The 12526-nt window shown below is 46.2% G+C and overlaps 1 protein-coding gene across 3 annotated transcripts in view; it reads right to left on the bottom strand.

Moving 5' to 3' along the window:
• The window catches only part of ASTN2 (astrotactin 2), a 3972579-nt gene that overhangs the window by 274809 nt on the left and 3685244 nt on the right, over positions 1-12526 (bottom strand). For all 3 annotated transcript variants that reach the window (XM_069609664.1, XM_069609663.1, XM_069609665.1), the window contains one exon: positions 1089-1189. In XM_069609664.1, the coding sequence (XP_069465765.1) occupies positions 1089-1189 (101 nt within the window). The remainder of the gene's footprint in view (positions 1-1088; positions 1190-12526) is intronic.

Here is a 12526-nt window from a genome sequence, read left to right as displayed (position 1 = left end):
TCGGTGTAGAACCAATCTCCCATGGCTGCTGACCTTTGGGGATATCAGGAGCGTCCTTCTTGCTGCTCACCCCTCTGTCCCTGCATGCCAGACCAACTGGACAGCGACTTCTCCTTGTTTGGATCCCCAGTTTGCCTTCCTTCTTCTCTACGTGTACTTCGTCTTGCGGCTCCTCCAGGGCAGGCTTGACGTTGTGTAAAGTCCTTCTTTGCTTTTAACTTGACTTCTTCCAATCGACTGTCTAGAACCACTAGAATGGGAAAAGCAGTTCTGGCAGGCACGCTGTACTGCTGCGCACCTCCTCCTCATCCCAGTACTGATTGAGGTTATGGATCTTCCTCGTCTTAGTACTTTTTACTTCTGTGTTACTAAATAAATACATGGCATAAGATAACAGAGTTGGAGGGGGTAGGTGAAGGAGAGGCGGGATTTTATAGGGCTACCACATTCTCCCGATAAGGTCATCACTGGTCTCACAGGGGGTTTCCCCTCCCATGAGATCCACCCGCTGAGTACCATTCCCAAGGGGACTATCGGGTAGCAGTCTCACCACCCAGGCCTCATGGGAAAGTGCTCCCCCTTCGGAAGCAGTGACAGCATCCTGGGATTTGTCACAGTATCCAAAAGATTTTGAATAAAAGAATGCTAAAAGGCCATCTCATTCATTCCGACTGAATTTTGGGTGGGACTTCAGTAAGACGCGGGGAGAAAACCTAGTCCCTATAAAGTGGGGCAAATGTGAGCATCCTTTTTTTTTACAAATGAAAACACGGACAACTAACGCAAACAGCCACTTAGGAGAGGACATGTTATTGGTATTTTAAAAATTGAGGCACAATGATCTTTGGGAGTTGTTTTATCTATTTGCCCAGAGAGGGTCTACATAATTTGAGGTTTGAAATCAGGCACTTTGCATTTGCACACAATTGAAATGTAATCCATTTGGTTCAATTTAAGGTGACCAATATCCCTACTCTCAAAATGCTCTCGTGTGTTAATTAAGAGCCTAGGACTGGAAACAAGGTGTCTCAGGAGGGACATAGTTACATAGTCACACAAAGAAGAATATCTTAATTATGAATGTTTACCTTCTGCCCTCTCATCATCCACAAGTGGGCAGGCTGTCCTCAGTGTTACCGTACTCACAGCAGAGTGCCGGCCTCTGGTATCCACCGCATAGAGTGTGAACCTGGAGAAGGGGAGGAAGCCAGATAGAGAATTAGTGTTCATGTTCGAATGGTGTGGAAAGGAGAGGCAAGAGGGAACTTCCTAAATAAGAAGCGATTGGTATAAAATTGATTTCTTTCTACTACACTGTAAAGTGTAGGTCAATCGCAAGTGCAGGATGTGGGCATTCTTTAAAAGGTGGCGTCTCCTATTGCACTGTGCTGGCTCTATCTTGACTAAGGCTGCACGCCATTCTGGAGTTCAAGGGAAACAAGCATTGGCAAAGCAAACAGTTTTGGCTTTTGTGTAGGCATTGGCTAGGCATTTGCCAAGCGATACCTGGCTGTAATATAAAAACAGCTTTAAAATGATGTGATTACCTGCGCTTATGATAGCAGTGTCTGGCAAATGCCTAAACATTACCTAACACAAGCTAAACATGTTGGTTTTGCCAGTGCTTAACAGGACATCAGTGCAAGGACGTGCAAACTGCTTATAAATGAAGGGGCAGAAGACACACTTGGTTATGAATGTTTCATTACAGTAGTGGCTTTATAGCAGCAATTAAGCCATTCACTTTCAGAAGGCTGCTTTGAAACAGGCACTTACATCACAATGTGCGATGTCACTGCTTGCTAGAGCTAGCTCAAAGAGATGCCTGGAGGGTGTGTTTTGGATGGGGAGGGACAGCTGGTGGGTGGGAATGGCCATGGGGATTAGCAGGGCAAGTCAATGCGTGTGTAAATAACCAAACACCCCAAAGCAGTGCATCCATCCTCACATGCCATCTCCCTCCTAGTTGTTCTCTCTAATGCAATAGTTTCAGTTTACAGGTGGCGCTTCAGCACTGCCTAAAAGTCCAACATAAAAATCAACCTGGGGGACTGGGAAAAGAAGGCGATGGAACTACTATGATTGCAAGCCACAGAAAGCATCAATCCTTTTCAGCACATATCATAACCAAAAGGGCTGTCACTTTGGGTAAGCGCAAACTTGAGCTGTGTGGTCCAACTACAATTGAAAGGGCACAGTGTTATGCAGATATGAAACAGTAGTCACTCTTAAGAGATGAATGGAAAATGTTCTCCAAAACTGCAACAGGTTAAAGAACGTTACATTAAAGAAACCACCGCCATTCAATGATGTCACCCTTAGAGAGAATATAATCATGAAAACTCATCCTTCCTGTGACCATCCAGATGCCGAGCAAGCATGCGTTGCAACAAACAAAGGATCTCAACAAACACAAAGGAAGACCCAGTGAATGCAATTCTAGTGCCTCCACATCCAAGATGGCAAATGCATGTTACGTTACAGCTTCCTCATAGTTCACTAGACGCATCAGTTTGTACTTCATGTAAATATCCTGTGTCGGTATACATTGCTTTGGTCTACTGGCTTGAGCTGTGCAGCATTAAGGAGGAGTACACATTTATCATGATGTTAGACGATGGTCCATGAAGACCGCTGAAGTGACATTAAACTTGGCATAGCAGTGTAAGGGTGCAAACATTACAGCACGTCATTACATTTGACCACCAAAGAGAAATAAATGCTAAACGTGCTGTAAAAATGTGTGTTTTGAAGGAACTTGTCCATATATATATATATATATATATATATATATATATATATATATATATATATATATATATTATAGATGAGCTGTCCTCATCTATAGTCTTAATTCCTTGTATCATAAACTGTTCTATATGTCTAGTCTCTTTTATCTGCTGTATCATTAAGCTTTTCATAATCACTTTTCTTTTTAATTCCCAACGTTCTTTCCACAATTCCGTCAGCTTTTTCGGGTGGTGCTGATGGCCGACACTTGGCTTATGTTGGGATGCATGCCCTGCTCCACTGTCCCTCCAAACGGTTCAGATTGAGAGCAATACGCTACGAGTGCACGTACCTAATGGCACAAGTGGATAGGAAGGAGGTGTATACATGGGACAATAGGATGTAGAAGCTTACAGAAAGTGTAGTTTGTAGATGTGATGCATTCTAAGCGATGAACATATACTGAACTGCCGCCATTTTGGAAGCTAGGCCAAGAGTGGCCAGGATCCAACACCAGCACATAATAGACATAGGCCTTAGCAGGAGTACACCCTCCCATCCCTGTTCCCATCTCAGGCAGTAGAGTAGAAGGTCATTTCATCAATTAAGACATAGCACTTGATTATTTTACACTGCAGGCCCAAGTAATCCGAAAGGAATGTGAACAGTGAAGCTTGGGTAGGGTTGTGCCTTTCCCTGAAGGACCATCTCATGGGAAGCAGGGCACAGGTCTGGAGCTGCCAAAACATGCCCACAATCCGAACTTCTAAATCCCTCAACGACTGATTGATTAGTGTGTCCGCAGTGGGCAGCCCACGGAAGGGGCAGATGTTAAGGGGGAAGCACAAACACAATGCCCTGTAATTTGCACTGCGAGGTGTGCAGGGTGAGGGTTACAAATTTAGGCCAATGGTAGGGGCACCAGAATGCATGGGATCGAACAAAGCTCATGCATTTCAGAGAGCTATCTTGACCTCGAGGGTATCCACTGAGCTCATGTCTAATTACCAGGCGCACATCAAGTGGTTGAAACGTGGGGAGAGGAGTCTTAGCATCTAACAAACCAATTGTGTTGCTAGGGTGTAAAATCAACAAGGCCCAGGACCATGTGGAAGAAGATCACCACAAGAAACCGCAGTCAATCATCTGGTGGTCAATAAGGGGTCGATGATATGTAAATAGGGGCACACCAATGAGTATGATGAGATAATACTACATATTGTTTGTGTCATGAGTGACGTTGCTGTTGTGGGATGTTTTTATCCACGCATCCAAGCCCTACCTCAAAACTGTGCAGTACTGACATGGAAAACATCATGATGGCCAGAGCTTCCCAGAAAATGCACAGGGAAATGCATGAAGAATAGGCTGCCACTCATTTTTGCCGATGTTGTGGGCACAGAAGGACACTGCCTAAAACCACCATTGGACTACCCACACAGTAGTCTGAAACCATTGGGAATGGCAATGCTGATTGCCAAAAGCAAACCCATAACTGTTGGGAATTCATTTTCTTAAATCCCAAAAAGGGGTGCAGTACCAGTACTCACCACTATCAAAAAGCCGGCGATTTAAAACAACACCAGATTTTACTTTTTTTGTGTAAAACTGAATAAATGAACCCAAGGCCAGCCAAAGAAAGACTTACTGAGAGGTGGATCCAATGTAAAGTTATATTCTGAAGTGACTTGAAGGTTTATAACAAGACTGGCTGAGCTGTGGATTTCAGCAGTTTAAGTAAATGTGGACTGAAATACACTAAAAATCTAAATGTTTAAAAGAAATGAGTGACCTATTTCTGAGTGTCACATAGGTTGCAATTGTTTAAATGTCATAGTTTTAAACTTAGAATCAGCATTCTAGCTGCATATGTAAAAATGTTTAGTTTTATTTGAATGCAGAAAACTGGGGAACAGAAATGACATGTAGCTAAAAACTGGCTTAAAGAGATTCCAATTTTGCCTGGCAACTACCCCCCATCAGGAGTGAAACTTGAGTCACAGCTGTGTTCCCAGGCCTATCTGCCTTTTGCTGGCCACACTAAGGATATGCCATCTCTCTGATAATTGAATTAAGGGGAGCCCCCACAGAATACAGGAGCTCTGAACAAAGCCCTGTCCTGACTCAGGCAAATGTTTTATTGGCGGGAGTCGTAAATGGAGCTTCCTCCTGGAAGGACAGGGGAGGGGCACTGCCTGTGAGAGAAAGCTGGCTTGGCAGAACTGGAAAAACCAGAAATTCAACCTTGTGCTGGGGGGAAACCACACCCCTTTGGGGCCAGAACATAACTCTAAAAAGATGAATAACTCATAGTACGGACTTGTGAAAATTATTTAAATGACACCATGATTCTTGTGATTTTTCTGCCCACATTTTAAGACGTGTTAGGACCCGGTGGTATGTTCAGGGGGGTTTTAGCGGAAAAGAGGATATTACTCAAAATGTGTGCATGTGAAAAATCTGACACTTCATCAACTAATGTCCATACTCCTTGCGCACATGTGTGTAAATTTGGGGTAATGTCCGGTATTGCAAACCAGTTAAAAAGTGCAAAATATTGCCATTTATGAATGCAAGCTCCCAGGAAGAGCAGATTTGGACAGGGTATACCTCCTGTAATGCATGATGGGTGCATATGATTTTAAAACAATATGGACCTCTGCAAATATGTATTTGGTTCAAATCTAGATTTGTGTGCAAGTTGACAGGAGGAGTGGACTTTCTGCAGGCTGTAAAATGACATCACTCTGACACAACTTAGCTCCCCCAATCAGGGGAGAAATGAAAGCTTGGCCAATGACAAGTGGAGAGGGGTAGGGTCTAGTGATGCTGCACACACACCCATTTTAAAAACAGATAAAAGCAGACAGACAGGACAGATAGGGACATTCAATTCCATTTGCTGCAACGCGCTCTGCCGGACCATACCACATCCAGAGATCCAGACTTCAAATCCATCAATCTCCAGAATCCAGAGAGGCTAGAGAGAGAGCTGACCCAGATCACTGTGAAGTGCAGAGACCCAGACCGGAGTCCAGTCCAAAACCTGACCAGATCCGTGGCGAGGCCCATTCTATTTCTAAATATATTGTGAGTACATAGTAGAACTGTGCAGAACCAATCTCTTAGTTAAAATAATATAATTCAATCTATTTTAATCTAAGTAGAACTGCCTCCTAACTGTCACCTGTCCTTTTCTAGTTGCTAGCTGTCACTTGTCTTTTTGAACTTTAAAATTTCAAATCTGAAAAACGACCTTTATTTAATCGCTCATATCTCCATGAGCGTTTGTCCTAGAGACTTGCAGTAACTTTCATCTGGAAGCTGAGATCCTAGGCTGTCCTAGGACCCCAAAAACGATAGTGATAGTCCTTGTAGTTCCTCTGTAATCGTGCCCGGCGCACTCGCGAATTTGCCGCGATTTGCAAAATTTCTCCACGTGTAAAAATCTGCTGCTGCTTGCCTTCCGTTGCAAAAATTCGTTTGCAACCTGACAACCATTATAGAGCATTGCTAAAGTGATCCTGAACTTATTCAAAGCATATACCACTCACCCTAAACCTCTAGAGGGAATTAAAAGCATTTTAGCATATTTTTCACTTCATTGCCAGCACATATAAAAGCATTTTGGGCCTGTGTTTTAAACTTCTGTAGTCCAAGCTTGCTGGGGTGAACTGAATTACATTTGACTGCATTTCTGAGAACTGTGTGCTTTCCTTCCATTTCCTTGCATTGCATAAAGGGGGGAGGGGATTGCCAGAGAAAAGTGATTACATTGTTTTGTTGAAATCATATTGAGTATTTTCTGTATTGCATTTTCATTCAACATTACATCCATCTGAACTTATATAAAGCATTCTCTACCACCTTCTTCTTCTGTTCCTATTCACAAGTGTGCTAGTGCCAGATTTTCCGTTGTTAATCTTTATCATATCAGATTAAGTGTGATATCCAATTATTAATTTATTATAAAGCGTGATATATATATATTGTTTAAATTATCAAATAAACCTTTTAAACTTGCAAAACAGAACTACTTCTTGGCTCAGTGGGGTCAGGGGGATTCCAAGGGAGGGGTGTTATATAGGGGTAGTCATCCAGAACGCATGAACTGGACATAAAGATATATCAATAAGGGTTTCCATTCAGTATCCCAGACTAGGCATTGACTTAGCTGTAGTGTTGAATTGAATCCTCTTACAAATTGGGGGCTTGTGCCGGACGTTTGGATTAGATTTATCACTTGTGCAGATTAATACAGCGTGCCAGCTGACCAGATACACATATCCGGTCGGATCACACGCTGTGTTACGCTGTAAAGCACTCCTCAAAGGAACGCTCTAAGAAAAAGGTCTGTTTTGCAAAAATAAAATACTAATTCCTGTAAGTCAGGACAGGGACCAATCTCTAGAATGACGACCTTAGTAGACATGAAAATAGCCAGAGAGCACTTCTTACATAAGTTATTTGTGAGAGGTGAGTGGACTCACCAGGACCAGATGGTCTGGTTGCAGGCCATCACGCAACAGGTCACGGAAACAGGGTCAGATATATGGAGAGATCAGGGTCCCTTACTTGTGGCCCTGAGTGAACTATACATGGCTCCTAAAGCTAAGGATGAACAAGACAAGATGGTTAGGATAGCCGCATACCTGTACCTATATATGGGAGACATGCAGGATAAATGTACTGAAAGCCATGATCTGGCGAATAAGCGACAGATGGCGTTAGAGAAGGTTCTATCTGACCTGGTCTCTTCTGAGCAGAGGCTGCAGGGGAGCCAGGAGTCAGAAAATGAGAGTAGACAGCACATCATTAAAATAAAGAGGGATATGGACATCCTGCAACAGGAAAAGGCTGACCAGGATACCAGATTTCTGGCCTTGCAGAAGGAGTACCAAGAAGGTTTGGACTCCCTGCTGCAGAGCCAGAAAAAGCTGGAGCAACAATTAGACTTTAACGGGGCATGCACGGAGCAGGTAGCCACCCTGCAAAGTCATCTAGATAGAGTGAAGGCAGAGAGCAATAAACTGATTCTGAAAGACCTGGATACCCAGGCAGAGTTTGATCAGGAGCGCCAGAAAGCTGGTGCCTTCCAAAGGCAAAGGGACGACCTGGCGTCACAAATTCAAGCTCTTGGTCAGGAAAGGGACACCTTAGGCCAGGAAGTCTGCCACTTAAGGAGAAAAATGGAAGAAAATCACCTGGCCCACCAGGGACTGGGTGACCTCCAAAAAGAACACCAGGACTTGCTAGAGCACACCAGGAGGGTGGAGGAGGCTCTGGCAAGACAGGAGCAGGCCAATAGGGACACAGCTCAGGAGGTAACCCTCCTGCAGCAAAGACTGGCCCAGTGCTCCAGGACCAATCAGGAAACACAGAGAGAGAATGAGGCTCTCTGCCAGCACAATGATAGGCTCCAACAACAGGTAGCGATGCAGGAGAGACTGATAGAGTCTAGTAAGGCCTTAACTGAGGAACTGAAGGCGCAGGCTCTTGCATTGCAACAGGAAGCGGGGGTGGATAGAGATGAGGTTCGCTGGGAAAGAGAAACTCCTGAGCATAACCCCAGGAGCCCTAGTACCAGAGGCCTTTATTTCTCTCAGTCCCTGGACTCTGCCACCCCCATGTCCTCTGGCGCATATGAGCACAGGGCCACAGGGATGGCAGATTACTATCCAGCCAGAAGCAGGGGGCTCATAGGCCAGTACCACCCAGGAATGGAGGGGCGGGCATCCGGGTATGGGCACCCAAGCACAGTGCAATTTAATGGGGAACCCCAGGAGAGTAGGCCCATTAAGGGCATCCTGAAAACCTCTGCCCAGTTAGGTCAGTGGGGGGGTACCCATCAAATCCTGGCAGCAAGGAGGGATCTGAAGACTCCTCTGAGCGGTACAGGACACAGGAGACCAGGTCCCCACATTCTGCCAGCCATTCCCAGGCTCGCAGAATCCGGGAAAACCTGGAAGAACAGACGGGAACCTCTGGGAGCAGTGCCTCTGAGTCAGAAGATGAATGGACCAGGGTTACCCGAACCAAAAAGGCCAATAAGGCAAAAAGGGCCTTGATTAAGGACCCCTTAAAGCAGATTAAGGCAATCAGGAGCGTCATCACGCCGTATCATAAGAATGCCAAGTATTCTGTTTGGGAGCACTTAGAGTTGTTTGAGCAAATGATGGAGACTTTCCACTTGAAGGACAGCCAAAGCTGTATTCAATATGTAAAGTGGACCTTCTCCCCGGAATACTCCAGTTTCTTTGCGGGGCTGGAGGACCAAAATCATTTAAGATGGTCCACCTATAAGGCGGCCATCTTGAAACATTTTTCCGTTCACAGAAATCCTCAAGAGGCTCGCAAGGCAGCCTACAATTTGCAATGTGGGGAGGATCAGGCCCCACAAGAATTTGTGCAAGAACTGAAACGTGCTTTTGCGCAGACCACCAGAAGGGTGCGCACAGACAGTAGAGAATTCATTAATACATTTTTTCATGCCTTGCCCAAATACATAATGACCCAGCTCGTGAGGGATTTTCACGAGAAAAGATCTTTAGACTGGGTCATTGAACAAGCTACCCGCATCTACGAGGTGCAGAAACCGGTGGAAAACAAAAACCAGCCTAAAAACCCCAAAACCAACAGCACCCCTGCTGCTGCCAAGGTGGCAGAAGTAAAGGTCACCCCCGTTTTAGATTTGGAGATGGGGGGTCCTAAAAACCTACCTGCACCTAATAATGCTAGGCCCAGAAGGTCCTCGGGCCAGTCACAGACAGGGAGCCAGGGAGGCAGCCCCACAAATGGGGTCCCTCGCTCTCCTGATTATGTAAGCCCCCGTTACAAGGGAAACAGACCCATCCTGGGTTATGTGTGGACTCCTCCAGCCCAAGGGGGGGGGATCCAGCCAAGCACCTAACCCAGGGAACTTCCCTCCTAACTTCCCACAGGAGGGCAGAAATTCTCCAAATCCTGGGCAGAACTTTTTCCCCAGGTATCCACCCAACTTCCAACCCCAAAATCCTCCACCCTTCTTTCCCCAATTCCCTGAGCCCAGACAACCGAATCCGGGAGAGGGGAGGCCAAGGGTGGAGGGGTATCCAAATCTTCCCAACCAGGGGTACTACCAAAGAAGGGATAGCTACCCTTCCCGGGATCAGCCCAGGGGAGAAAACAGGGCCCCGTATCAGCCTGAGCGGGTTTCCCAGTTAGAGCGCCAGGTTCAAAACATGGCGCGGGATCTGGGTCACATACTGAGGGCTCAGCAGAACCCTCAGATCGGCATGCCGGCGCAGAATGCACCCAACTCTGGACCTGGTGCTCCAGAACAATGACGGGGGCAGCACCCCGATAACTCACCGGTTCCCAGGGAGGAGGCACAAAGGGAAGGGGGGTGTAAAGCCTTGGAGGAAGCTTCCTTCCTCACTTGTAAACAGCCCCTGGAAACCCAGGAACCGGAAACAAAATCTCTTGCCCCTGAAAGTCTGCCTCCTAAGGAGCAGAGGGGGGGTAGGAGAAACAAAAGACCCAAACAGACTCAGTTTGAGGAGGAGGTACAGATCTTCCAATTTGAGGGAGAGGGATCCTCAGAAGATCCTGGGAAAAGGATCTTCTCCTTCAGAGAGGGGGAACTCCTCCCAAAGAAAAATGGGTCCCTAGGGATGCAAATCCAGACTGGGGAGATGTGGAGACTGAGCTACCGCCGCCCACCATCTCATCCCAGAACCAATAGCAAGAAAATCCCCTGGTTCAAACCCATCCTGGTGACTGCCTCCAAAAAGGGGGGGGCGGCCCAGAACCGGAACCCGGGGAACCCACAATGGCTCTGATCTCCAGTTGCCAAATTTTTCTTTCAGATTCCCAAGGCTCTCCACAGAATTCTGCCCAAATCTCTTCGCTAGCGATGTCCAAAACCAGAAGGTTAGCCCACCAGTTGTCCAAAAATGTGCATTATCTGTGCCCCCTTGAGGAGAAGGAGGGAAGATATTATGCCCCGGTACAAGTACAGGGGCAGGGTACGATTTTGGCACTGGTGGACACGGGATCTCAAGCTACCCTTCTGTCCAGAAGGGCCTTTGATGAACTGAATGCAGGAAGGGGAGAGAATTACCGAATTCCTCTCACCTCTCTTCCTGGACAACTGCAGAACTTTGACGGGAAGGAAATTCCCGTTGAGGGGACTGCAGACTTGGACGTTAAAATTGGGCGACACAAGTTGAAACACCCGGTCATAGTTGTGACTCCAGAGGGCACCCCTTGTTTACTAGGGAATGACCTCCTGAGGAGGTTGTCACCCTTAATAGATTGCGTAAACCAGGTCCTCTGGACCCAGACTAGCCGACCCATAAAATTAAAACAGAGTGTCAACCATGTTAGTTTAAACGGCACCTGCCACATGGTTGAACAAAAATCTGACCAAGTAGAATTTCACTTCCAGAATAGCCAAATTCCAGATGTGACAGTAATAGCAGTAGGACAACAGACTGGTGATGGAGGGTCCTCTCTATTTCTGAAAATCAACCTTCCTTCCAGTCTAAAGTGGTACTCCACGCTGGAAGGAAACACTCTGAGATTCTTTACTAATCCACAATCAGAAACTCCCACTCCTATAGTCCAGAAAGATGTGAAATCAGCTCAGAGCCTGGCTGATATTCAGCAAATTGGAGAGCAGTTGTTCATCCCTGTCCAATTAAATGATGGGAAGGACTCTGTTCTCGCTCGAGTGTGTGTGAACAACGGTAAAAGTTTCATCCGCGAAGCCATGTTCCGCCAACTCCCAAAAGATCCAGCCATTCCCACATTCAAACTGATAGACAAATGGGAAATGGACCTGGAAGCACCTAATTCCAAACATCTCCTGCCAAGCAGGCGTATGCTCAAAATCTCCATTGGCAACAAGAGCATAGTCCACAATTGTTGGGTCGTGCGAGACGTCCCTGCCGCCTTTTACTTAGGCGGTGACATTCTCAATCGCTTTGCCATTAGTTTGGACCTAATAAACTCCAAAGCTCGGTCCCGATTAGCAGATAATCCCATGGGCTTTGATGATCCGGAAAAAGCATTTAGGTCAGCTCAATTGCTACCTTATGCAGTTGAAATTCAGATCAAAGAGGAAGTCACCATCCCAGAAAGGACCCGACAATTATCCCTGGAAGTGAAAGTTAAAAGAGGACAATATCTGCAAAACCCTGATGCTTACATACATCTAAACGCTTCTCTCCAACAGCAAGGGTTGGGGGTAAACCCAACTCCATTAGTCAACATAGAACTATTCCAATAGAGGTGGATAACAGCGACTTAAAGAGTATTACTCTAGCCGCAGGCACCATTATTGGAATGGCGGTTGATGACCGACATTTTTCCATTGACTTAGGTAATGAACTGTTAGGGCCAATCCCCAAGGACTGCGTTGACAGTGACAGTGAGGACAATACAACACCAGACAGGATTTTTACCCGGCATGGGGGGAACTTCCTGGTGTACACTTCCTGCCCCTATGGTAAGGAAGATGTGACTTGTGACTTCAGGAGGGATGAGGTGATTTTCCAGGTCCATGAGGGCTGCCTTTCCCACCTGAAGCCTCCGGTCCAAATCAGCACTCTGACCAGGGACTTCTCCACCCAGCTGGAGGAGGCCGCAGAGATAGCCAAACCAGAAGTCTTTCCAGGCTTCAGGCAGATGGTGGAAGAGAGAGTCAACCTAGCTGATGCCTGTGTGACTCTGGAACAAAAGCAAAAGTTGAAACAAGTTTTCTTGGATTTCCAAGATCTCTTTGCGGTAGACTCATATGACTGTGGTCGCACCG

The sequence above is a fragment of the Ambystoma mexicanum genome, chromosome 8, assembly GCF_040938575.1.
Source record: "Ambystoma mexicanum isolate Mex_15411 chromosome 8, UKY_AmexF1_1, whole genome shotgun sequence".
Taxonomy (NCBI): domain Eukaryota; kingdom Metazoa; phylum Chordata; class Amphibia; order Caudata; family Ambystomatidae; genus Ambystoma; species Ambystoma mexicanum.
This window is presented reverse-complemented; position numbering and strand designations above follow the sequence as displayed.